Source organism: Fusarium odoratissimum, assembly GCF_000260195.1.
Source record: "Fusarium odoratissimum NRRL 54006 unplaced genomic scaffold supercont1.8, whole genome shotgun sequence".
NCBI classification, from domain to species: Eukaryota; Fungi; Ascomycota; class Sordariomycetes; order Hypocreales; family Nectriaceae; genus Fusarium; species Fusarium odoratissimum.
Window position 1 is genome coordinate 983,630 of NW_022158694.1, and position 24,340 is coordinate 1,007,969.

The 24,340-nt window shown below is 49.4% G+C and overlaps 9 protein-coding genes across 11 annotated transcripts; 4 read left to right on the forward strand and 5 right to left on the reverse strand.

Annotated features, from left to right (window-relative positions):
• Positions 1-225: 225 nt before the first annotated feature.
• Positions 226-2,913, forward strand: FOIG_06142 (DNA excision repair protein ERCC-1). The gene is made up of 2 exons (XM_031205130.1): positions 226-689; positions 740-2,913. Exons 1-2 carry the CDS (start codon positions 349-351, stop codon positions 1,557-1,559), a joined length of 1,161 nt encoding a protein of 386 aa, XP_031065379.1. The 5' UTR covers positions 226-348; the 3' UTR covers positions 1,560-2,913.
• On the reverse strand, positions 2,283-2,965 carry FOIG_06143 (uncharacterized protein). Its single transcript, XM_031205131.1, has one exon. It carries the CDS (start codon positions 2,632-2,634, stop codon positions 2,422-2,424), a length of 213 nt encoding a protein of 70 aa, XP_031065380.1. The 5' UTR covers positions 2,635-2,965; the 3' UTR covers positions 2,283-2,421.
• A 38-nt stretch (positions 2,966-3,003) lies between these two features.
• Positions 3,004-5,047, reverse strand: FOIG_06144 (uncharacterized protein). The gene is made up of 2 exons (XM_031205132.1): positions 4,324-5,047; positions 3,004-4,259 (listed from the first exon to the last, which is right to left on the reverse strand). Exons 1-2 carry the CDS (start codon positions 4,701-4,703, stop codon positions 3,275-3,277), a joined length of 1,365 nt encoding a protein of 454 aa, XP_031065381.1. The 5' UTR covers positions 4,704-5,047; the 3' UTR covers positions 3,004-3,274.
• Positions 5,048-5,742: 695 nt separating this feature from the next.
• Positions 5,743-8,702, reverse strand: FOIG_06145 (kinetochore protein NDC80). Its single transcript, XM_031205133.1, has 3 exons — positions 8,421-8,702; positions 6,383-8,319; positions 5,743-6,327 (listed from the first exon to the last, which is right to left on the reverse strand). The coding sequence occupies exons 1-3, from the start codon at positions 8,463-8,465 to the stop codon at positions 6,126-6,128; spliced, it is 2,184 nt and encodes a 727-aa protein (XP_031065382.1). The 5' UTR covers positions 8,466-8,702; the 3' UTR covers positions 5,743-6,125.
• Positions 8,703-8,843: 141 nt separating this feature from the next.
• On the forward strand, positions 8,844-10,560 carry FOIG_06146 (uncharacterized protein). Its single transcript, XM_031205134.1, has 4 exons — positions 8,844-9,095; positions 9,166-9,172; positions 9,227-9,534; positions 9,588-10,560. The coding sequence occupies exons 1-4, from the start codon at positions 9,063-9,065 to the stop codon at positions 10,329-10,331; spliced, it is 1,092 nt and encodes a 363-aa protein (XP_031065383.1). The 5' UTR covers positions 8,844-9,062; the 3' UTR covers positions 10,332-10,560.
• Positions 10,561-11,082: 522 nt separating this feature from the next.
• FOIG_06147 (uncharacterized protein) lies at positions 11,083-13,292 on the forward strand. The gene is made up of 2 exons (XM_031205135.1): positions 11,083-12,366; positions 12,422-13,292. The coding sequence occupies exons 1-2, from the start codon at positions 11,654-11,656 to the stop codon at positions 13,140-13,142; spliced, it is 1,434 nt and encodes a 477-aa protein (XP_031065384.1). The 5' UTR covers positions 11,083-11,653; the 3' UTR covers positions 13,143-13,292.
• A 116-nt stretch (positions 13,293-13,408) lies between these two features.
• On the forward strand, positions 13,409-15,415 carry FOIG_06148 (delta24-sterol reductase). Its single transcript, XM_031205136.1, has one exon. It carries the CDS (start codon positions 13,610-13,612, stop codon positions 15,233-15,235), a length of 1,626 nt encoding a protein of 541 aa, XP_031065385.1. The 5' UTR covers positions 13,409-13,609; the 3' UTR covers positions 15,236-15,415.
• On the reverse strand, positions 13,414-17,876 carry FOIG_06149 (hydroxymethylglutaryl-CoA synthase). 3 transcript variants are annotated; one of them, XM_031205137.1, is made up of 3 exons: positions 17,490-17,876; positions 17,114-17,216; positions 13,414-16,988 (listed from the first exon to the last, which is right to left on the reverse strand). In XM_031205137.1, the coding sequence occupies exons 1-3, from the start codon at positions 17,544-17,546 to the stop codon at positions 15,778-15,780; spliced, it is 1,371 nt and encodes a 456-aa protein (XP_031065386.1). In that variant the 5' UTR covers positions 17,547-17,876; the 3' UTR covers positions 13,414-15,777. The 3 variants fall into 3 exon arrangements, with proteins under 3 accessions (XP_031065386.1, XP_031065388.1, XP_031065387.1); XM_031205139.1 differs by having other exon boundaries at positions 13,414-17,216; XM_031205138.1 differs by having other exon boundaries at positions 17,114-17,876.
• Positions 17,877-20,553: 2,677 nt separating this feature from the next.
• On the reverse strand, positions 20,554-23,330 carry FOIG_06150 (mitochondrial chaperone BCS1). The gene is made up of 2 exons (XM_031205140.1): positions 23,062-23,330; positions 20,554-23,000 (listed from the first exon to the last, which is right to left on the reverse strand). The coding sequence occupies exon 2, from the start codon at positions 22,929-22,931 to the stop codon at positions 20,910-20,912; it is 2,022 nt and encodes a 673-aa protein (XP_031065389.1). The 5' UTR covers positions 22,932-23,000; positions 23,062-23,330; the 3' UTR covers positions 20,554-20,909.
• Between the last annotated feature and the right edge of the window lie 1,010 nt (positions 23,331-24,340).

The following is a 24,340-nucleotide window of genomic DNA, read 5'->3' on the forward strand; positions in this document are numbered from 1 at the left end:
TCAATGGCTGTGTGATTTGATTGAATGACGTAGATGCACTTTTACACTGCAAAGAGAAAGGCATTAGCATCCTTATCCTAGGCAGATATTGATGGAATTAATCAATAATAACTCTGTAGAGATTCAGCATAATGAGACGCAAAAGATAGAGAACAAAAGACGTAGGATCTATAGAGGAAGAATGTTCATTATCTAGTAGACTGAAAGAGTACCTATTAGGAGTGACGACCCACCCTTGCTCAACTCGACTTACGCGATGCGTGAACTACCATCATCTTTCAAAAAGCACATAACGAGAAGCTAGCAACGTGACCGACCAGTTTCACTACGCCGCTTCAATAATACATCATGGACGACGACTACGGTGCAGACGACGAGCTCCTGGCCGCTATGGCCGCAGCTGATCCCACGCCTGCCGCACGATCAGTTCAACAACCCACGCCTACAAGAATCCAACAACCTACACCCCAACGTCTAGATAAAGCACCGCCAGCTGCCTCCAGCGCGGGAAAGGTTGTTCAACCAACACCACAGGCTCTACCTCAGAAGCAGTCTGGTTCAACTATCCTGGTATCTCCGCGCCAGCGAGGAAATCCTGTTCTTACGAGCATTCGATCAATGCCATGGGAGTATAGCGATATCCCAGCTGATTATGTTCTGGGATTGGGTACTTGCGCTCTGTTCCTGAGGTAGCTTTGCGCGTCTGTTTATGTGTTGTCTTGATACTGACCCTTTTTAGTCTCAAGTACCATCGTCTGCATCCCGAATACATCTATACACGAATCCGTAACCTTCAAGGCAAATACAACCTGCGCATCCTCCTCACCATGGTCGACATTCCCAACCACGAAGCCTCCTTGAAAGAACTATCAAAGACATCACTCGTCAACAATGTCACCCTTATCCTCTGCTGGTCCGCCGCTGAAGCCGCACGCTATATCGAGTTATACAAGAGCTACGAGAATGCTACATTTGGTGCGATCCGTGGCCAACAACCGTCCAGCTATGGTGAGAAGCTGGTAGAGTTCGTCACAGTGCCGAGAAGTCTGAACAAATCAGATGCGGTCGCTGTAGTGAGCAATTTCGGCAGTTTAAAAAATGCAATCAATGCTGATGCAGAACAACTCGGTATGCTAAATGGATGGGGAGGTGTTAAAGTCAAGAGGTGGCAGTCTGCAGTCGAAGAGCCATTCAGAGTGAAAAAGGCTGCCAAGAGAGGCGCAAAGGCCTCGGAACGATCAGCAAGACTTGACCAGGCTTTACCTCTTTCGCGGGTCCCTCTACGAGATATGCCATCTGCTGCATCATCTTCGCGACAATCTCCCGCCAAAGATACACCTTCTGCAGAAAAGACAAATGAGCCCGCATCCAAGCAATTCCAGTTTATGGACAACACCGATGATGAAGACGATGAAGAGGCCATGCTTGCAGCTGCTATCGAGGCATCGAAGAAGACTGCCCAGACAGAAGAGGCCACCCGTGCGAGCCAGACAGATAAGGACGAGCAGCTCAGTGGAGGTATTGCTGCTGCATTGGCAAGACTGCGAGAGAATGATTGAACGATTTTACTCTACTCTCATTAGAATTCTTGTCGTCCAAGTGCCTGATTCCCGAACCCCGAGGCTGACTTGGTTTGGTACCACACTATACTCTACATAAAGCCAACCAACTGCAGTTCAATATCACGCCAGAAAGGCATACCGACTCCTGGATTGCTCACGATTGTCTCCTGCCAAGAAGAGCTGAATAGTCTATTCGGACAAAGAGTCGTCAATGGCAGCATAGAAATCTCTAGGCTGGGGAATATACTTTGACCTTATGGGAGTGTGACAATTCCAGGGCGATTACGAGCATCTGCTCAAGAGATTGGACAACGAACATCATCTGGGTAAACAATCTAAGGTGGCGTTGAGCCATCTGATTCATGGAACGAGTAGCTCTCGATTCTGCTAAGATTTACCCCGGATATCTGAGTCCTGCAACACAGCCAGCGCCAATCGATAGCTCCTCCATAACTTATGATCATGAAAGTTGGCATATAAATGAGGTCGCCACGAGAAATTAGGCTACATGTATAATAGGACAGTGGGAACATGATATATCATACAGCCTCACTCACCTCAACTTTCTATATATATACATCAACCAATCTGGCTTTATGGCGTTCTTCGTGCACCGAAGCTTTGAACCAACTCTAGGCCTGCTGTCATTATTGATTTGTTCATAGACGTCACTGTTAACAACATATCATCCACCACTTGGAACGCAGTGATCACATGTCAGGCGAACCATAGGGTTATATCGAAACTTGTATTATTCAATTCGGTTCAGAGTTGAGAATATCATCCGTATAGCTATCATTTCTCGTCAATTGACTTCAGGTCGTAAATCTGGACCTCGAGTCATGCTCGAGTTGTATGCTTAGGCACCTCCATCACGCTTAGCATACTCCTCCTCCATCGCCTCCTCATAAAGTCGATCGGCCTCTTTCTCCTCTTCAGTCTTGGGCCTTGTTACGCCTGCACCAGTGTTTGCGCCTGCACCGGTAGCAACGCCAGTGCTGTGATTCTGTTCTTGTTGCGGGGTTTGAGGAGAAGTGGTTGTTGCTGGCTCTGAAAAAGCGGGGAGACCCATGATGTTTGATTGCGAAGGCTTAGTGTTGTGTGGTGGGCCAGAAGAGAAAAGAAGTCTCGAAACGTATAAAAATTGTGTCTTTTGAAGCTTTTGATGAGACTTGTAGTTGTCGCGATGAATATAAACGAGTCTCTTATACTTGATGTGGCAATAGTGTGGCGAGTGAGGTACGTCACCTGTGGCTCGTGCTACCGTGGAACCAGCAGCAAGGAATGACCTCTCAGACGAGAAAGAACTGAGGATCAATTCCAGACTTTTTGGTTGAGCTCCGTTTTAACCGGTTGCGACAAGCCAGGAGGAGCTGGTTTAGGCTGACAGTTTATCGTTGTCAGAGTAAAGCTTTGATTGGACACTCAGTGCGAACTCGGGCCATTGTCGATCAGGGTCTTACTGTGACATCATTTCGGAGGGTTTATTCTTCTTATTCTTAAAGAGCTTATAAGAAGTGGAAATTAATTTGTAAACTTCTACAAAGTCTCAGTCTTGAATCGAATGAAGGTAGTATACAAGAGCACCGCAGTGTACTTCTCATCCAGCCGGATGCCAGCAGTTCCGACTGGGCCTTAAAACAAATCAGGGTATTTACATCTGCAAACATATCTCGCTTCTCTAGACTCCAAGGTCTTCTTTTATACCCAAGCTAAAATTCTCGAGCTTCACCAATATCGCAAACATCAAATACACCCACCTCAGGTAGGCCTCTCTTTCGTAGAGCAGTCTTCAGCATCTTGGGGGGTTCCATGACTTCCTCCAATGTGAGCGCCCAAGTGCCCCAATGAATTCCCATTGCGCGCTTGCATTGCGTATCGCGGAAGATCTCGACGGCATCCGCCGGGTCTGCATGCACCGGCGAGAAAGCCACACGCGGATGATAGGCACCAATTGGAATTAGACCAAGGTCAAAAGGTCCCCGAAATTCGCCAATCTGTTTGAACTGAGGACATCTCGGAAGATGATCATATTCAGCACTGTAATCATCGGTTCCAGGAGGGAGACTTGGGACCGATCGGTAGCCCGTATCGCCACCAAACCAAACTGACTTCTTGCCAGATCGAACACCCCACGAGCACCATAGGGTAGTGTCACGATCCCACATGGTTCGCGCCGAACCGTGCTGACACGGCAAAGCCATTATCCTGGCGCTGATCTCGCGGGGATTGTCTCCATCCTTGACTGTGACAGTGAGGTCGGCATCCTCCCACCAATCGAGCTCAGTAACATGGTTGATGCCAGACTTGCGGAACCATGTCTCCAGACCTAGACCAACGAAGAATTGTGCGTCTGGATGGTGTTTCTGGACCTCGAGAATGGAAGAATGCGAAAGGTGGTCGTAATGGGAATGGCTGATGCAAACAGCGTCGATAATTGGAATATCTTTTATATCGCATGGTTTGGGCGTATATCGTTTTGGTCCCATGAAGTTGAATGGAGAGCATCGATCCTCGAAGACAGGGTCGAAGAGAACGCGCAGGCCAGAAGGGAATTCGACATAGTAGCAAGCGTGGCCTAGCCACGTTGCACGGATCCTATCGCTTGTTTCGCGCTCGGTATTCCATTGCGGCTTTACCACTGGTACAGTTGGGGGTGTCAAATCGGGGTGCTTCATGTCGCCGGTGAAAGTGGGCCTAGAATCATATCATCAGTTTCTGGACGACGAAGCGCTCTTGACATAGCAAAGTCCTCACATACCACCAGACTCTCCGCACCATGGTACCGAAGTTGGGACTGTATGCATGTGAAGGATAAGGATTCTTGAAGCCCACTAGAGAGCCACGCTTGAGGAGATGGTGAGGGTTGGAAACAGCTTCATCCGGAAGAGCTGTTCGACCAGGTATTTTCGACACGGCAGTGCTAGAGGCGATAGAGCCTCCAGATGAGCCAGGTGCATCCCTTGTAGCCAGCTCCGGAGGCTTCAACTGAGCTGAAGCGGCAGTTGCGGCTGGAGCCATGATGGTAGAGGATGCTGAGGAAAGGGTTGAGTATGCGGAAACAAAAGCCAAGGGTTTAGTATTTTTCGTTGATCCAAAATGATAACTCAGTTGACGGATCGTCAAAGAAGTACGCGGCATGTGGTAGTAATGTCCCAAACCGGAGGCTTCGGACTTTAGCAGAGTCACAGTTGCACCAGGTAGGGGTGTTTGGACCAGGGCAACCAGGCAAGATTATTTAGCATCCATTGATGAATGGGAAGAGAGATGAAAGAGAGGGGGAGAAGAGAGAAGATGAGGAGGTGGAGATGTAGACGTCAGGTAAAAATATGGAGAGACAGAGGCAGAGACAAGACAGAGACACTGAGAGAATGGGTGAAGGAGCTATGACCTTTGGAGTCTAGGCAAGTACATTCCTCGGGACCAACAATGGAAGCATCATGGAAGCTACCGAGAACCAACTTGCCGAGATTAGCACTAGGGGGTGCAATGACAACGGGGATAAAAACTTGGCGGAGTTAACACTGAATGTTGGACTTCCATTGTTAGGCAGTTATGCAGCTGAGACACGAATATGAGGTTGTGCAGTCTGTCTGTACGTAGCCTAAACTGTTCATACCTACTAGTCCAAGCGATACTCAACAGCCCATACTATGGTATACTACTCTCATCCAATCTGTAGTCTGAAACAGATCAATCATAAGTTCTTCAGCTTCATCATAATGTCTCACTTCTGCACTTTGGACCTTGTCCCCTGCTCTTCATAACTCCATCCCCAACTCAATAAATGCCCTACAGCGCCTTAGCGGAGTTTGCATCACTTTTCCGCTCGCAAATTACAACCCCCCGACTCCCCGACCGGGGCAATTAAGAGGATCTTCCGAGGGCATCCGGGGAATAAACGAATCCGAATGCAACAGAAGACTTCTATTGTATCCTGGTCTTATTCTAACGAGCTTCTTGCCCGTTGACTATACTTCGTATTGTTCACTCCAATATCACAGCTCATAAGATATAATACGACCCTGCAGAGAAAAAGAGTCATATCTACGGAGTACTCACGAATCATTGCAGTCATGGAGCTACCCCTGCTCACATCTTCGGGAACCCCCTGACAAGGTGCTGACCATCCTTGTCGCGGCCATGTGGTGCCCATGCTTGCCATGCTACGCACGTTGTCGTCAGCTTATTATTGCAACATTGATGATTGAGAAATAACGTCGTTACGCGTTTTTTCGTAACTAGAGTTTTCGTAATCAAGGCCAGCTATATCAGATAGCCTCGTGGTATCTTTCCTAAAAACACCAAAGCAAACCACCAGGTATCTACCATTACTAACATGTCATAATGCTTAAACTCGCGCTCATCAAAAGCATATCCCCTAGAAAGGGAGCATGTGTACTTTAGACAAGGACCAGTCAGACGAGATTGTGTCCAACTGCTCTCACTCATCCATCAGTCGACCGATTATAAGCCAAACGCCATAAAACAAACCAGAAGGCCGCCCGAAACATTAATCGTCATCATAAGCGTCTCAGAAGATTGCTTCATGCGTAGCTCTCATCACATATCCATCTGTCGAGTCTCCTCGCCCATCTCGTCACTACCGAGCTCCTTCTCGAGTTCGTCTGCTACAAAGCCCTCGTAGTCATCAAGGTTCTTTTGGACATGAATCTTGAACTTGATGACATCGTTGAGCATTCTATCAATCTCAGTGTGAAGCTCTTCTCGGAGAGCGTTGGCCTGAAGCACAAGTTGCTCGTATCTGTTCGCCCCGTCAGTACTTGTCACTTTAATCAAAGGCGCGTGTGTCCACTTACTCAATTGTTGTGTTGATCTCACGCTGCTCCAGAATTTGCACGTTCTCAGACAAGCCAGCTCGCATACGCGATAATTCTTTCTCCATCTTCTCAATATGTGCGTCAGAGGCCATCTTCTGTGCTGTCGACACCTCTTTCGTTCTTTCATACTCCTCTTCTGCTGCTCGAACACGGTGATTGAGTGCCTCCACTTCACTGCGCCTGTCCTCGATGGCCTCCTTTATGCCATCAAGCAGATCGTGATCCTTCATCATTTCTTCCATTGCCGCTGCTCGGCGATCTGAGATTTCCTTGCGTAGCGATAGGAAGCTGTTTCGGATTTGTCCCCGAAGGTCCAAGTTGAGAATATGACCTGCTTGGTATCCAGTGGTGGCGTCAACAAGGAGACGGTCCGCAGATGATGGGCCTGATGATCCCTTCAAGTTGGTAGAAGTGAAATCTGAGCTATCGGCCACCATGACCTGGAGTTCAAACTCCCTGCCCTTGGCGTTGGCTGCCGTCGAAGGGATTAGTGCAATCTGATACGCCATTGTGTTGTATCGATCCACCATTTGCTCCAATTCATCTAGTTTTCGGCTCGCCTCAGTCTCTCGCTCTGTCACCTTCTTCTTTACTTCCTCCAGTCGTTGGCCAGCTGACTCAATGCCGCGCTGCAATCGCTCCCGCTCTGCAGTCATGCGGTCAATATCCTGCATGCTGATTCCTTGGGCATCCACAGCTTTTTGTAGGCTTCGTCGCTCCTCGTCGGCCTCTTGAAGCTCTTCCATGAGTTTGTCGAGCTCTTCTTGAAGGACTTGAGACCGGCTCTCGTACTTCTCGGACCTTTGCATCGCCAGGGCATTATACTCCTCAAACTTGATCTTATCCTCCTCCATAATCTTGAAGTGGTTATCGAGAACTGCAGGGTCGGGTGTTGACTTTTCCAAATCCTCGATTTCCTTGAGAAGTCGTGCGTTTTCAGCTTCTAGCATTTCGAGCTCTGATGTGTATTTGGAGTTTGATCGCTCAAAGGCGGCTGCCATGGATTGAACATGAGGGGCCAAAACGCGTTCAGCCTCCTCATCACCCATATCCTCGTCCATAGCCAACCAATCCCGGTAACCATTGCTGAGGAAGTCAAAGATGATGCGGTCGCCACTAACGTCAATGCCGCTCTCCATACAAGCCTCATCGTATTGGCAGTTTACATAGCCGTCGAGCATCTGTGCGAGTTGCATCATCCAGTGAAGAAGGCCAAGGAATGTACTCCAGTTCTGTCCTCCGACAGCAGCAATCTGACTCTTTGTGATACTTCTTTCGAAAGGGTATCGCATCTGCTTGAGTAGAGGAGGCACTTCCTGGTCGATATTCTTCTGGAACTTATGGCTGGGGTCTATACGATGATAGAGCCACTGGAACATGTAGTTGAAGTCCTTCTGCGTCGGCGATTTGAGGACATTTTGCGAAAGAACATGCTTCATCTCCATTTCGAAGTTGTGTTGAACCATGTATTCCAAAATTTCTTGTCCAATACGAGCTTGAAAAGATCGATCTTTCAGGGGTCGCGGGTCGCGGGGTACACCAGCTGGGGCTGGTGTAGTTTGAAAGAAACTCTGGTGCGTCGTTGGAGGAGCGGTAGATTGACGAGGTCGGTACACGCTGCTGCGTCGATCGCCATCAGTGGAAGCTCGTGTTGTAGGATTTGGTGTAAAGGCCGACGCTTTAGGAGCAAATGAAGAGCGCTTCACCGACGAAAGGCCAAGGTCGGCAAGATTGGTTCCGGATGACGAGCGTTGGAACAAAGGCTGGTTAGGTCGCGACATGGCAAGGGATTGCCTAGATCCCGACATGGAACGGACATGACTGCCAGGGTAATTGCCGCCAATATTGGAGCTGGATCGCTTCATAGTCGAACCAGGCTGCGGAATGGCGCTGTTTGCATTAATACCACCAAGGGTCTATGTTGCAGGTTAGAATCATTATTGCTCAGGCCGATGCGCGAGAATGGCGGTCTACCAGTTGGGCGCAAAAGCTGGTAGAAGATATTCAGTATTCGTACCTCTCTAGGTCTACGGACGCTCCAAAGGCCCGTATCTTGGGACATGATCTAGTGAAAGGGGAAACACGCGACTGCAATGAGGTGCATGCGCAAAGCAGGCGACTATCGTGAGTTGTTGTATGTGCGGAGGGGTCGTCGTGATAATGGTGTTGATGTAAAGTGGGATGTGAAAATGCAGAATGGCGTAAAGCAAGGTAAAGAGAGTAGGGTAGGGGAGATTAGGCGTTGCAGAGTGTTGCTCGGGAGGAAAGTAAACAAACCATCAGCTCAACCTGATTGGTCGATAATCTCTGTGTTGTCTCTGGCGGAGTAGCGGTTGAGTTGGCAAAAGTGGATATTCAATTAAGATTACACGTGATCGCGCCTGCAGCCTCAAACTGACGGAAAGAAAGACGGGAACCGTTTGGGGTACGTATCTCGGCAGGTCAATTGGGAGAAGCCTCGGTACAGATCGGTCACGCTTCCGACTCCACGCCTCCACGTTCTTGAACTCCACGGTCCGGCCTCCGCAAGCTGAACTAGCACATGCATTTAACGTTTCCATCATCATCGCTCAAGTCTTTTCAGGAGTTACTTCTACAACTTCTTCCCATTGCGACTCAGGTTATGTGGTGAGAGCCGTCTGACGGCTAAACATCAATCATGGCTATTCGCGAGGATCTCGTATCCTCTGCAGTAAGTTGACCTACTCCCCCAGCCACCAAAGCTATTGGAATATAACCAGCAGATGCTAACTCCTGAATAGACCCAATGTCAGTGCTCAATCTGATACAGCCATTACAAATGCGCCGGCTAACCCATCGCAGTTCTCCAGGACCCGAGTGTCGCGTCATCCTCTGTCGAGAATCGCATCTCATTCCTTCGAAGCAAGAACCTGACCCAAGAAGAAATTGACGTTGCGCTGGCACGAACAGGTGGTAGCGCACCTCCAGCTCCCAACGCGCCTTATCCCAGCGCTCCCGCCGGCCCTCCTCCTGGTCAACAATACTATCCCCCCTATCCACAGCATGCCTGGCAACCGCCGCCACCTCCTCCCCGTAGGGACTGGAGAGACTGGTTCATCATGGCCACAGTAGTTGGAGGCGTCTCTTATGGCCTCTATGAGTTAGGCAAGGTTCGTGCTTGTCATTGTAGCGATTTTGATGATGTAAGCTAACATGCGACCAGCGCTACGTATATCCAATGGTCGCGCCTCCGACACCGGAGAAATTGGAACAAGACAAGAAATCGATCGAGGACCAATTTGACCGAGCTTTCACGCTTGTTGAGCAGCTTGCGAAGGATACGGAGAGTCTGAAGAATGCTGAAAAGGAGCGAACCGAAAAGCTGGACGCAGCGATCGCGGACCTCGAGACAGTCATGACCGACCTCAAGGCTGCGAATCGTCGTCGGGAGGACGATGCGACCCGAATTCGTGACGAGGTTCAGTCTCTCAAGGACGCGATTCCTAAGGCTCTCGAGAACCAAAAGGGCCTGACTGATAACCGGCTGAAGGAGATCAACACTGAGCTCACCAGTCTCAAGACATTGGTATCTCAGCGCATGACCACCCCCAGCAGCACCACCGGTTCTTCAACCATGAACACCTATATGCGAGGCACAGCCGGAACTGTCGGTGCCAGTGGAAGCTCCAGCGCAGCTTCTCCTGCTGCCTCTACCTCGACTCCCGCTGCTAAGACCAACGGAGAGAAGGCCACAGTTGAATCGGCTACTACCACTCCTGCTGCAGAGGTCCCCAAGCCTACATTCCCCTCTGCTCCTCAACTTAACCGTTCATCCTCCCCTCTCGCCAACATGACCGGCAAGAAGTCTATCCCTGCTTGGCAGATGGCCATGGCTAACCAGAATGATACATCGTCGACTCAGGTCAAGGCCGACGAGTCAAAGGCTGGCGCTAGCTCCAGCTCTTGAAACAGCGAAGAGTATACTTGACCATAATTGTACAATATTTATGCATCCATAGTTTTGGAATAATCGGGTCTGTTGAATGGAGGTGTTTACGTGGCGGGATGGCTTGGTATTGTAGCGTTATATCACCATTGTCAATTTTACCACATTACTTATTTGAGCCGAATTCGCAAACTCCATAAGACTATTCATCTTTGTAGGTAGGTTGGTTTAGGCTGACCCTCTTGTAATTGTATTCCTGTTGTGATAATTCTTTAAATCAAGCGAAAATAATCCGAACCCTGACAGATATTATGATGTGCAAGATGATTGATTTGGCCAGAAAAGCCTGCAAGATCCAATACCAATATTGTTTGAAGTTCCGCGCCTAGTTGTTTGCTTCTTCCCACCTCGCGTGCGCTTACATGCATCCCCTTGCTATCGCGCATGCACTCAACCTTGACGCTTCCCGCAAGAATTACCATTTTGGGGTTGAGCCTACAAGTCTCATAACCCACACTCGACCAACGCATTGACCGTTGAAGGCTTTCATCTCAAAGTAGTCCAGTATCAAATGAATGCAAAAAGAATTCGTCTTGTTAGATTCACTAGCCAATCCCCGCAATATAACTCTGATTCTGTTGCCGAGGGATCTGATTCATGTCAGAAGCGCTGGTTGCAACTCCATGTAGACGTCACTTGAAGGTTGTGAACTAATTCCGTGTGCCGAGGCTCATTTTGTTGAACCAACGCATCACTTCAACTGATCACACTCTGATTTCTTTGTGATTTGACTGTGAAAAGTGAAAAGGAACAACTTGTCACGACCTAAATATCGACCCTTCAGCTGCCAGAGAGTTCACGCTGGCCCTAGGTAACCACACCTAAAAGCCCACTTACACTTACAAGTGGCAAAGCAAGACGTGTCATGGATCTCTAAGACCGCCATTCCGGACAAGGACTTTGACGCGATTCCAAACGGAAGAGACAGCCCCTGATTGGACTCTGTTCGAGGGAGATCATTGAAATTGGATCCTGGGGGTTCCTAACTCTTTGTTTAGTTAGATGCCGCTGTACCACATCTCTTCAACTGCCTCAGCTGGTCTTCTCTTCTACTACCCCTCCCTCTAACCTATTACCCATACCTTTATGACTTGGGTCTCAATCAGGCAAGTCTCTGTTGTTCTGATTATATCAGTTCGACCCCTTCCTTGACTTGTCCCATGCCCATCTGTTGTCTTGATCACTTCGTCTTTGCTTTTAAATCACTTACATCACACTCACATCAACAACTCTAACTTCAGCGACAATCCTCCACTCTACATAATTTTGACATTCATACCACCATGGACTCAGCAACTCTTGAGACCGTTCGGACAGTTGTTCCATTACTCCCTCTCATCGTCCGCCAGGGCCTAGCACACATCCTCAACCTCTCCGACTCATCCAAATATCTCGACCTGCGAAGCGCCATCATCATCGCCTGCCTTCGCGTTGTTCTCACACCAAAAGCTCCCCGTAGTATATCATCTATTCAACGACTTACACTCCGTGACTCTGGCATCAAGGGGCACATCTGGGTTAGCAAATATGCCACACCACAACCTCCAGAGACATCAATCCGCGATGCCCTCATCAGCACACTCGAACACCTCGGAGGCTCCACCTGCCGAGTCCCCGTTCCCGATCTCGTTGATGTTGAGGCCGAGTGGACCGGCTACCGGAGCGGTGTAGCCCGTGGCGCTCCGTTGCCTGACCTGTCGGAGCGGGAGAGGTATCACGGCATGATGCAAGAGTGCAAGAAGCCAACAACAGTCTTGTACTTGCACGGCGGCGCTTACTATCTCTGTGACCCAGCAACACATCGTCCTACAACGAAAAAGCTGGCGCAGTTGACTGGGGGTCGGTGTTACTCGGTGCGCTATCGACTTGCGCCGCAACATCCATTCCCTGCGGCGTTGCTTGACGCTTTTGTGTCTTACTTCACGCTTCTGTATCCACCTCCGGATGCTTATCATGACCCTGTGCAACCGGAGCATATTGTGATTGCTGGTGACAGGTATGTCTCGAGTCTAAGTTGAGTGTGTCACAAGTACTAACATAGGAGTTTATAGCGCTGGCGGCAATCTTTCACTGTCGTTACTCCAACTCATCCTCGAGCTCCGCAGACATGACTCTCCAATTCTGTGGCACGGCGAGTTGCGTCAGGTTCCCATGCCAGCTGGCGTAGCACTCAACTCTCCATGGCTTGACATTACACAAAGCTCCCCAACATGGGAGATGTCAACACCAACGCCATGTGATTATCTTCCCAAGCCGGAGGCCATCGAAAAGCGGACAGTCCCTCCGTGTGAGGCCTGGCCAGCTAATCCACCACGACGCAACATGTACATTGCCGACGACCTCGCTGCTCACCCTCTTGCATCTCTCGTCATGGCACGCAGCTGGAAAGGGGCGCCGCCTATTTACCTTTGCACAGGATGGGAGATTCTCGCATATGAGGACAAGTTTCTTGCTCGCAAACTCGAGGCTGATGGTGTGCGAGTGGTGTTCGAGGAGTACGAAGGTATGCCGCACTGCTTCGCTATGATGCTGCGTAACGCTCCTGCAACGCCACGGTGCTACAACGGCTGGGCATCATTCATACGTGCGGTAGTGGAAGACCCCGATAGCATCGAGTCGAGTGCTGTCATGATAAGGGCGAAAACATGCGAAGAGGTGCCATTGATGTTTGACCAGCTGAGTGATGCTTCAGAAGAGGATATCCAAAAGAGGGTCTTACAGAAGACAGGGTTAGAAGATCGCATTTTGGAGACACCAGTAGCTAAGCTGTAAATGGTGGCTTTACTTGACGACGCTTTAAAACACAATTGGGCATGTAATGGGATTGGATACATACAGGATACTGTTTGACAGCTAGGCGCTAGGAATATACTTACATATCGTCAATTGCTCTTCTCGATAGCAGAAATTACAATTTCAATGATGATATATTCACTTTTATCTGGTGAGATCCTAGTTTAAGTAGTGCCGCTTTGACATATCGATGTCGGACTTACATGAGCTGCCCAGCAACTGAAACCTTAAAGACCGGCACCCTCGGAACCTATAAGCCAAGACTTATAGGATCATCACCCACGTTACGTACCACGAGCCCTATAAACCAAAACAATAATTCTTCCATGTAATCATCAATTGCTTCTTTTTAAAAACAATCCCATTATCAATTCCGGCTCCGCCTCCACCGCTTCCGATCCCCGAGACCGGCCCGCACGGGAAGACCCACCAAACTTTTATCTCAAATGTCGCTGATCGCTTCACCTCAAGAGCAAAACAAGCCACCTCCAGACTCAGAACCCGGGTCCCCTTCCCCAGCAATGGAGCGCCACAAGCAGGCTGTGACAACCATCGCATCAGCCGTCCGCGGCTTCTTCGAGCGTCGTGAGCCATATCGCATCTTCCACGGCAGCACGAATAGCACACGGCCTCAGCAGACAGGCAAACCCGTCGTCGATATCAGTGCCCTTCGAAATGTCCTCCAGGTCGATCGTGCGACTCGCACTGCTCTCGTCGAGCCCAATGTTCCAATGGATAAACTTGTTGAGTCGACGCTGAAGCATGGCCTTGTACCGCCTGTTGTTATGGAGTTTCCTGGTATCACGGCTGGAGGAGGGTTTGCAGGCACAGCTGGCGAGAGTTCCTCGTTTAAGCACGGATTCTTCAATGATACTGTCAATTGGGCTGAGATGATTCTTGGAAATGGAGAGGTTGTCCGAGCATCGCGAGAGGAGAACGCTGACTTGTTCCGTGGTGCTGCTGGAGCTGTTGGCTCTTTGGGCATGACAACGCTTCTTGAGCTTCAACTTCAAGAAGCTAAGAAGTTTGTCAAGACGACCTATCATCGTACGAGCAGTGTTGCTGAAGCTGTTGCTCGTATCCGCGCCGAGACCGAGAACCCTTCCAATGACTATGTCGATGGCATCCTCTTCTCCAAGGACCACGGCGTTGTTGTTACTGGTACCCTGACTGATGACAAGCCTGCCGATATCAAGCCCCAGACCTTCAGTGGTGCATGGGATCCCTGGTATTACCTCCATGTCCAAGACCGCACTCGCAACGTTCCCTCCGCTGGCCCTACTGTCTCCGCCGAATCTGCCTCTTCCTCTCCTGTTGATTACATCCCTCTCGCTGAGTACTTCTTCCGCTATGACCGCGGTGGTTTCTGGGTTGGCGCCGCTGCTTTCACTTACTTCAAGGGTGTTCCTTTCACAAAATTCTTCCGCTGGTTCCTCGATGATTTCCTCCATACTCGCATGCTGTACCGCGCTCTTCACGGTAGCGGCGAGTCTGCTCGTTTCATCGTCCAGGATCTGGGCCTGCCTTACAAGACTGCTGAGACCTTTGTCGACTACACTGCTGAGAACTTCAACATCTGGCCCCTCTGGCTCTGCCCGTTAAAGCAGACACCTCCTCCGACTTTTCATCCTCACACTGGCGAGACCACAACTACCGCTGACGGAACTGTGACCACTCCACCATCGCTGAACATTGGTCTCTGGGGCTGGGGACCTTCTGACCCAGATGAATTTGTCGCCAAGAACCGCGCGCTTGAAGATAAGCTTGTTGAGCTTGGAGGTCTCAAGTGGCTCTATGCTCATACTTATTACAACGAAGAGGAGTTCTGGAAGCTCTACGATCAACAATGGTATGAAGCTCTGCGAAAGAAATATCACGCCGAGACACTTCCTACTGTTCATGACAAGGTCAAGGTTGATGTTGAAGCGCGAAAGGAAGAACGACAGAAGTGGAAGCGATCTCTCAAGAGCAAGCCCCCGCTGGGCGGCCTGTATGGTATCTGGAAGGGCATTCAGAGCAAGGACTACATGCTCCACCGACACGGAGAGTGGAAGTTCAAGGAGGAGAAATAGACGAATACCCCTATTTATGTTATGTACGAATAGAAGATAGTTGTAAAAGTATCTGAACATGGCTTGGAAGGCCATGTTCTTAGATGTCACATATACTGACAACCACACAGTGGCTGATAGAAGAATAGACACAAGCTAGAGAAAACCTAATCGATTGAAATACTTTTTTTTATATTCCAAGTATCGTAAACTCTTCTAAGCGCCAAATGACCAGGTCTATATGGTACGGGCCTTGACAAACTTCCTCGTAAATCTCCCAGGAGAGACGGAGCCCAGTACTTCCACAAGCCATAATGCCCATCATTATTAGCTCAATTAGAGGACCTTGATGTCAATCTCCACTGCGCGAATTGCGCTTCTATCATCATCCGCTGTATTCTTCTTCCCTGTGCGTCTAAGTTTGCTCCCATTGAAGTCATCATGTTCATGATATGCTTACTGCCCGGTCCATAGCTGTAATGGAACCAAGTCTAGAAGCGAAAAATGTCTCGTATAAAAAGTTGTTCGAGCAAGGATTCTTTAGATCTTCAAAGGATGATCTTTTACTCCTTGATAGCGTACTCGCGCTTGAACATGTCGTCGACCTTGGTAAGGTAGTAAGTACCAGGGGCGATGGTAGAGGCGTCACCCTTGGGAGTGTAGTCCTTCTGGAGATGGGCCTGCTTTCGGAGGTTGCACATCTCATCGTAAGTCTCAGGGGGGACAGCGCGGCGGGCCTCAAGACGGGTAGGGATGCTGAGGACGCTGGAGATCTTCTCAACGCTGCCGTTGATGCGGAAAGACAGGAAACTGGCAGCAAGACCAGATCCGTAGCTGAAGAGACCAATTCGCTTGCCCTCAAGAGCCTTGTTGTCGACAACGCTGATCAAACTGGCAAGACCACCCCAGACACTGCCACAGTACATGTTACCGCAGTTGGTGGCGACCTGGATAGAGGGGTTGACACGCTCCTGGAAACGCTTCTTGGTGAGGGCCATGAAGGTCTTCTCAACAACCTTGTCGGTCAAGGACTTCTCGTAGTCCATGTCACGGAGCTCAGGAGCGACCTCGGCGAAAGCAGGAGAGTCGGCATTGGCGAGGTAGTCGTGGTAGAGGAGACGAGCGTAAGACTTCTGGACAAGCTTGCAGGTAGGGGAGTGGAAAGCAAGGTAGTCGAAGCGGTCGAGGCTGGTCTTGGTAGAGTCGTCACCGTTGGAAGCACCGTTGGTGCCGTTAGTAGCCTGCTTGGCCTCACGCTTGCAGTAAGCGCGGTAAGCGGCATCGAGGGCCTTGGTGTAGCAGTTGACGGAGTAGTGGCCATCAACATAGGGGTACTCGCTGGTAAGGTCGGGCTTGTAGAAATCGTAGGCGTGCTGCATGTAGGTACCACGCAGACCGGGCTCGGCAACAATGGGGGCGTTGGGGCCGATCAGGAGAGCGACGGCACCAGCACCACCAGTGGGGCGAGCGTTGCCCTTGGCGTAGAGAGCAATATCACCGGCAACAACGATAGCATCGCGACCGTCCCAAGCGGAAGACTCAACCCAGTTGATGGCGTTGAAAACAGCGTTGGTACCACCGTAGCAAGCATTGATAGTGTCGACACCCTCGATGTTGGTGTTGTCGCCAAAAAGCTGCATAAGAACACTCTTGACGGACTTGGACTTGTCGAGAAGAGTCTCGGTACCGACCTCGAGGTAACCAATCGAGTTGGGGTCGATGTTGTAGTTCTTAAGGAGCTTGGAGGTAGCAGTAAGGGCGAAAGAGTAGATGTCTGCAGAAATCGCATATTAGCGGTGATCCAATGCCATCATGAGATTTTCCCAGGACGCGGTGAGGATAGGCGCATTGCGCTAAGATCGTCCTTTCAGGGGACGGTGAAGAATTGGGGAAACTTACCCTCACGGTCGTCGCAGAAGCTCATCTTGGTCTGGCCAAGACCAATAGTGTACTTTCCGGCACTAACGCCATCGAACTTCTCGAGCTCAACCTGATCAACATACTAAAGAGCAAATAAAATTGTGGTTAGCTTGGTGTCATCAGAGAGGCGTTCGTTCAAGTGTTGGGATAGAGGGGCACAATCTGAAATGGAGGGGCACACGACCAGAACCCGAACACGAGAGTAATAACGCAGGGACTTTTTTTGTCCCATCCAAAAAGTTTGGTGAGGGGCAATATTCAACGACAACAGTTCCCAGCAGAAACAGGAGAGCATGAGGGCATTGAAGATTGTGTGATGATAGCGAACAATCGCAGAGGGAATATCTCAGCTTACCTGGCTAGGGACATAAAGCTCAATGGCCTTGATGCCAATGTTCTGAGGACGAGACATGATGAAAGATTTGGGGAGAGAAAGAGACGGTTGGTGGGGGAAGAAGAAGAGGAAGACAAAGAGAAGAAGAGATGGAAGAGAAGTCGAGAGAGAAGAAGAGGATGTGGAGATATCTTATAATAAGACGACGACAAGGGAAGGGAAGGGGGGACCCGGAAGAGAGCGCGAGATTGCGGGTTCAGGGACAAGCAGTAGAGTCTCTGTAGGAGTGTAGGTGGTCTTGGTGCTTGTTAGGTTGAGATGGACTGAGATTGGATCTCCAAATCTAAGGTAGACGGGGTGTGATTTCAGTGAGTAAGTGGCCGCGGCGGGGTGAAACGAGTGACCTTCACTTGTTGGGCGGGTTAGTTAGATTCAGAGGTATCAAGTTTTTCACCGCCCTTTGCCTTTTTCCACTGGATAGACGCTGCACTGTTGGCCTATCGTGTAATTGGATTGGCTGCATATGATTTTTGAGGTACTTGTAGACCCCGAGTTAAGGTCATGGGTCCTTGGATCATGGCCATGATGGACGACAACCAACTTGTTAAGAAGCTTGGGCGTCAAACAACAATACTCATAATTGTATATTGTTTAGTTATCACCTATACTTCTAGATCAATAGACAATTCTCCCTCTGATAGTAACACCGAGCTATACCGTGATATGACTCGAGATCATGTCAACAAACAAGTCATGGCCTCACTACAACTCTCCAGCAACCGAGAATTTTTTGTTTCCTCCTCTTCCCGCTCCTGGCTTCTGCAGCACATGTCGCCTCCTGCCAGGGGCAAGCCTCAACCGGTGGGTGCCGGGCCAAGACGTACCTGGTGTGCTTGACAGCGGTCCTATTCGGGCTTGTCTTGTTGTGTGTGATGGGATGGTGTGGATTAGTTGCTGGTTGGTGGGACTTAGACGGGTATAATTGAGTGCCTGCGGTAGCGGTAGCGGTAGCTGCTGGAAACACGAACACGACAGCACATAGTCGCTAGTGGTAGATGATGAACCTGGGTTTCTGGTAAGGCTTGATATCCGGTAATTAACCCCCCTGTAATTAGTTCAAGGGCGATCCTTCAATACCCAGTATTTCTAACGGGCAGTGGCATAAAATCCGTGTGCTCGTCTAATGGCTTTCAAAGCAATTGTTGAGAGCGTGGTCTGTGGTACAGTTACAGTAGGCAGGCCTCTTCGCTTGTTGGCGTTTAAACAATGTTTCGAGGAACCCTACCCAGTTCAGTAGCTGATCTGCACTACCTACCCTTTAGAGTAACTTTCCGAAAATAAATTCTTTGTTAGGACTCTCTCAGAAAAGGGCTTGCACCCTTTCTTAGTAAGACGTCGGGGCATGATCTATAACAGTAGGAAACCGGTTTTTGTCAGGGCCAATGGAATTACTTGTCCATGTCTGCGATGAGGTGCTCACTCTTGAGGTGCTGCGAACCTCCAACTCCACCAGACACAAACGGGAGGCTGTGGCCTAGAACCCGTCTTTTTCCAGGGACTACCCGCTAATTAGCAGGGGACAACAGCGTATCATCGCTTCTAATCCCGCACCACCACGCTTACCCTTTTTGGACAGTTCCATTTCATCCCATCAACAGCTTTGATATTCTTCAACTTCTTCACCCATGCATTCGATTTACACAATACAACACTATCAAGACTCTCGATGTCTATCATGTCTTGCATATCATCGTATTATTATGAGACAACAATGTCAGCACTAGAACTATCCATATCATTGGACTATGCACAGCTACATGGGTCGAACTTTTAACGACTTCGCTGGAATCGCTCAATTTGTCCCACTCTCTCAGTGCTCATGTTCTTCGGGTCCATCTGCCGTTTGCGTTCTCAATTGCGTGGATGGATGGCTTAGTGTTTTCTTCTTGCAAGTATACCCCATCTGTGACTAGTAGTTTTACTCCTCCACGCAGGATATCCTAAATGAGGCGGTCATGATGTGGTTTCGATAACCAACTTCAGACTGATTCTATCTACCACGCCTTGTCTTCTAGTACCCTCTAATAGCAATTTCTTGATCTCCTTCATACCTCTCGGCTTTGACCAGGACTCTCGCCAACAACTAACTTTCTGATATCTACAGTCCCTCGGAGAGTACTTACGCTTATGGCCATGAGAAATTTATCGACTGCGTCCCACGCAGTGCCCCGTCTTTAGCGTCATGTTCCGGTTTGTCCCTCATGTGCAACTTTCTTCATCATACAATCCCTGGCTTGTGACGACGTCAACTCGTACTTCATTATCAATCGCTCAGCATAAGATCCGCCGCATTCCGTTCTTCGGCGTGGGTCAAAACCGCCGTCCTAAGTCTGATACAGCTAGCCTCCAAGACTTTGGCACACTTTTGTGTCCAAGTCCGCCGCTATTCGGCCTAAGATAATCAACATGCAGATTCCTACATCTCAGCACTACCATCAGGCCTGATTGATTATCGCTCAAGATTTTCGGATGGGGTCGGTTGTCGTGGAACCTGGATGGTATCCACCTAGCGTCTACGTACCTTTGGGACATGGGCCGTGGGGATGGCAAAACTATCGCCCTCTGACGCCTCATGGAAGGATTTTCAACATATGCATTATGATGTTTCAAAGGAATCCATGAGAAGCTGAAGAATGATTACAGTAAATGTGCCACCCGTCTTCGGATTGCGCTCTCTTATTCGGGTCGATCATTCTCAAAGCTACCTAGCCTCCTAGCCTTGTAAGCCGCATCGCATCCCTTTTGTGCATCATCGCAGGGACCTGCATGGGTAAAGGTCCATCGCAACGGCACGTTACTAGTGGCATCTTGAGACACTTGGATCCTTTTGCGAATTCGACCGTTCAACATGGTTCGTGTTGTTCGGTCACTCTTGGTTCCAGAAGTTAGACAGCCTTCATCTTCTTCCTCTTCTCAATTACTCCTTATCTCTTGGTCCAAGCAACCCCGGAAGGATCTAAACGACCCCAGATCCTGCCCCTGGCATGACGTATTGGTTCAGCGACATCGATCTCGAATCTTTTGCCGGGGTGAGAATGCCTGTCGCTCTCGTGTTCGCTCAGCTGATGTTTCCTTCATATGGAGGTGATAACGGAGACAGATTGAAGTACACGGAACTCTCCGCAAAAGTCGTTGACTAAGATTTGATGAAAGTTGCATAGCTCACAGGATGGACTATCATTGTGCAAACTTTTGTGATATACGAGTCACTGTGAAAAAGGAAAGACTTGACAAACTGCAGTATGACTATTAAGTGTATTTTAAAAAAGTGACGCTGACGCTATTGAAGATGATCAATCTCTTAAGTTGACAGATACAGAAAACTTCCATCCAACGCCGCTGTATGCATTCTCTATCAGACTCTCCCATTTATGCAAATGATTACGAAGCAGTATTGGGGGTATCGTATCCGGAATCAGAAGTTCCCTTGGACTTACTTGCTTCCTCATCTGGAACCTCCAGTTTCTTCTCTTCCTCAGCTTCCTTGGGCTTGTCTTCAGATTTCTCCGTGTCCTTCTTGTCGTCCTTCTTTTCATCCTTCTTCTCGTTGGTGCGGTTTTCAGTCTCGGATTCGGTATCAGAATCAGAAGAGTCGGAACCAGAGCTCTCGCCGTTGCTCTTTCGCTTGGCCTTGGCCTTGGCCTTCTTCGCCTTTGCTCGTTCCTCCTTACGCTTCTTCTTAGCTTCCGCCTTGCGGGCCTCCTGCTCCTCCTTGCGTCGCTTCTCTGCATCCTCAATTTCCTTTTGCTTCTTCTCCTTGCGAGTTTCAACCACCCACTCATCAACAGCGTCAATGGCGGCCTCAGGGTTGCGCTTGTGCTTCAGAAGCAATCCTTGGATTTCGGCAGGGCTGAATTCGAGCTCGGGCATCTTGGTAGCGAACTTATCAGCAAGAACATTAACTCGCTCCATGGTCTCCTGACGGGTCTTCTCAGTCAATGCAGCCTGCTTCTGAGCCTCCTCGGGTTCCAGGATTTCCACATCCTTTCCAGGCGCGCCCTCTCCCTCATAAGGGGCGTAGATGGCACGGAAGATAGAGGCACTCATATCAGCGTCGGCACGACCGAATTCGACAATCATATCGACACGGCCAGGGCGGATAAGAGCCTTGTCCAGCTTCTCAAGATGATTGGTGGTCATGATAAGGACGCGTCCTTCTTGAGAGGCAACACCATCGAGAATATTGAGAAGTCCAGATAGTGAAAGTCGACCGGGGAGCGCAGGTGCTGTAGTAGGGGGGAGACCAGGCTTGGCGGGTGCGGTGGTGACGGGGACAACTGCCTCCTCTGTGTTTTCACCCTTTGTATCCTCACGAGTGTGAGTGAGACCAGCAGTGTCAATATCCTCCAGAAGTACCACACAACGGCGAGGGAGCTCGGCAAAGAGGGTTGCCAGGTTCTCCTCACTGGCCATGGTAGAGCTTAGACTGACCATATAGATTCGCATGCGAAAGAACCCAGCCAGGGCCAGACTAAGCGAACTCTTTCCGGTTCCAGGTGGGCCGTAAAGAAGGTAACCACGGCGGTAAGGGATACCGCGGTTGGAGTACCAGCGACGGGTGTTGGGGTCGAGGTAGTCGGTCACGTCTGCAATCACGTCTTGCTTGACCTTTTCGTTGAGGATAACCGTGGAAATGGGGCGACTGGCTCGACTCATGCATCGTTGCCATGTAGGATCGCCACCATTTTGGCCAAGGGAACCACGGTAAATGATGGTCTTCTTCTCGTCTTTCTTCAAATACTGTTCACGAGCGTCGACAAGGAGCTCCTTGATGATACGGGGGTTGCGGCCGAAGCAAGAGATGGACAGCTCCTCTCGCTCGCTCGAGGTGAGAAACCCAGAGCGCTCCCGGTTCTCATGGCGCTCGAAGAGAAGGACATGGCCCTTGTACCAGAAAAAGTGAGAACCGACCGAAGGGGTATACTGGAGGGGCTTCTTGGTTGAGCCAGAGTCTTCCTCTTCATTGTCGTCGTCATCCCATCGAAACAAGAACCAACTCCTAGAGTTGATGTTTGTGTTGACCATGAAACGTCGAGAACCTTGGGCGAATCGTTGGTTTGCCACCCAGGCCATCACTATGTTGTAGATCTCATCATCGGTACGGATACGTACAGCAGACATAAGATGCTGGCCGATGATGCTCCACGAATACTCAGTGATATAGTTCCAGGCAAACATGATACCGGAGATAACCAGGAGGAGGGGGATGTAGAGGTTAAGGTCGATACCGAGATAAGCATGGACGATACTTGAAAAGGTGGAAAAGCCAGGGAATAGAAAGTCCAAGATGGCAAACTGTGAAGGGGGCGCATTTGGGAGACCAGCGGCCTCGCCAGTTGTGTTGAGGGTCTCCATGCTTCGGGCGTGGGAGATGGTCTGCAGGAACGCAAATGGTCCTATCATGCTAACGTACGTCGAAGAATGCTGTAAAGAGTGTATGACAAGTCCACAGAGAGCAAGAAATCTCCGGACCTAAAGTAAGGATGTCAGGAATACCTAATCAAAGGGCTTTCTCGGCTTATCCTAAACTCACACAAGTCTTGTTGTTGCTGAGAACGGAGGTCTCTCCTTGCAGAGAAGGATAGTTGAGGTCTATGCTGAATATAGCTAGAGATGATGGAGGTGAGTTATGTGAGAGGGAAAGTTGAAGTGAGAGAGGTGACGAAAGGTTTTATAAGCGTCAAGTTTGCATGCACGAAACGTGATACTGGTGTGTACTAGAGAAAGAGGCATCCACACCCTCTAAGGGCGCGCCATCAGCCTTACAGCTCACGAATTGAGCCACTTGAGTCACAGCCCGCGTAAACCAACTGGGATCAATTCTCCACGCCGTGACACAAGTGGAAAAGCGGTTTTTCGTGTGGGGTAGAGATTGGCGGTTCCTATTAGACAAGATAATGATTGTCGCGTGAAAACTAGGCATCACAGCATCATCGTTAGGCAGCAGATCCGTTTTTTGCTCCATGAATCTTTTAGAATCAATGATACAGTTTCTGAAGACTCTTTGACACAGGGGAAACAGTATTAACCAGTCTTTGAATTATTTATTTATTCTTCTTCTTCAGTGGGCAATGTTGTGAAATTCTCATAAACTGTCTAAACATGCTATGCTGTCATTAGAGGCTTCAGAAGATAGTTCTCATGAAGTTCATGAGAGCTTTATGGATCCATCCAACCGTTAACCACAAACACCAATAATCTTTGTTCACTTCAAAGATCTTTGGTAAGGCAATTGGAGGCTGACCCGCTGACCCTCCTGTGCTCGGTTGCCTCTTTTCTGTGAGCAAAACGAGCCAACACATTGGATTGGTTCAAGCTGCATATACAGTACGACACTTACAGGATGACTGCATTTTCCAACGCATTATACAGCTCGTCCAACTTGTAAAAGCAGGGATAACTAATTAGGGTGTTTCTTTCGTGCCTCAAGACCACTGTCGTCATATTCAATCTAGACCTTTTTCACCCCTTTGTCTGTCTATCTTGTTGACTTACACCGCACTCTTAGCCCAAGCCTCCCGGCGGAGCATCACCCGGGAAGAGTCACGGCGGCGTCGAGATCCAATCGGGCGCTAAACCGTATTTGTTCCACCGGGAGGCTGTGTTTCAACCATTTCCCGGCAAGCGAACGCCGGCTGATGATTATGATTGGTTGATGCGTAAGGTCAAAGGGTCTTGTCGACATGGGGGGTTAGGAACATTTGATGCATTGCAGACTTTGGTGCATCGCTCAAAGCCGAGGGCGGGTGGGGGACTTACGAAAATGAAATGGGCAAACACCAAGGCTTTTTTTTTTTTTTTTTTTTTTTTTT

Excerpts from the sequence above, each read along its gene's own strand:
- FOIG_06142 (XM_031205130.1), top strand. The coding sequence starts at position 349 with ATGGACGACGACTACGGTGCAGACGACGAGCTCCTGGCCGCTATGGCC. Across the intron at positions 690-739 it reads ACTTGCGCTCTGTTCCTGAG|TCTCAAGTACCATCGTCTGC; the intron begins GTAGCTTTGCGC and ends GACCCTTTTTAG.
- FOIG_06143 (XM_031205131.1), bottom strand. The coding sequence starts at position 2,634 with ATGGGTCTCCCCGCTTTTTCAGAGCCAGCAACAACCACTTCTCCTCAA.
- FOIG_06144 (XM_031205132.1), bottom strand. The coding sequence starts at position 4,703 with ATGCCGCGTACTTCTTTGACGATCCGTCAACTGAGTTATCATTTTGGA. Across the intron at positions 4,260-4,323 it reads ATGGTGCGGAGAGTCTGGTG|GCCCACTTTCACCGGCGACA; the intron begins GTATGTGAGGAC and ends ATATGATTCTAG.
- FOIG_06145 (XM_031205133.1), bottom strand. The coding sequence starts at position 8,465 with ATGTCCCAAGATACGGGCCTTTGGAGCGTCCGTAGACCTAGAGAG. Across the intron at positions 8,320-8,420 it reads GCGTCCGTAGACCTAGAGAG|ACCCTTGGTGGTATTAATGC; the intron begins GTACGAATACTG and ends CCTGCAACATAG. Across the intron at positions 6,328-6,382 it reads GAGATCAACACAACAATTGA|ATACGAGCAACTTGTGCTTC; the intron begins GTAAGTGGACAC and ends CGGGGCGAACAG.
- FOIG_06146 (XM_031205134.1), top strand. The coding sequence starts at position 9,063 with ATGGCTATTCGCGAGGATCTCGTATCCTCTGCA. Across the intron at positions 9,535-9,587 it reads GCCTCTATGAGTTAGGCAAG|CGCTACGTATATCCAATGGT; the intron begins GTTCGTGCTTGT and ends ACATGCGACCAG.
- FOIG_06147 (XM_031205135.1), top strand. The coding sequence starts at position 11,654 with ATGGACTCAGCAACTCTTGAGACCGTTCGGACAGTTGTTCCATTACTC. Across the intron at positions 12,367-12,421 it reads ATTGTGATTGCTGGTGACAG|CGCTGGCGGCAATCTTTCAC; the intron begins GTATGTCTCGAG and ends AGGAGTTTATAG.
- FOIG_06148 (XM_031205136.1), top strand. The coding sequence starts at position 13,610 with ATGTCGCTGATCGCTTCACCTCAAGAGCAAAACAAGCCACCTCCAGAC.
- FOIG_06149 (XM_031205137.1), bottom strand. The coding sequence starts at position 17,546 with ATGTCTCGTCCTCAGAACATTGGCATCAAGGCCATTGAGCTTTATGTC. Across the intron at positions 17,217-17,489 it reads AGCTTTATGTCCCTAGCCAG|TATGTTGATCAGGTTGAGCT; the intron begins GTAAGCTGAGAT and ends TTTGCTCTTTAG. Across the intron at positions 16,989-17,113 it reads CTTCTGCGACGACCGTGAGG|ACATCTACTCTTTCGCCCTT; the intron begins GTAAGTTTCCCC and ends CGATTTCTGCAG.
- FOIG_06150 (XM_031205140.1), bottom strand. The coding sequence starts at position 22,931 with ATGATAGGACCATTTGCGTTCCTGCAGACCATCTCCCACGCCCGAAGC.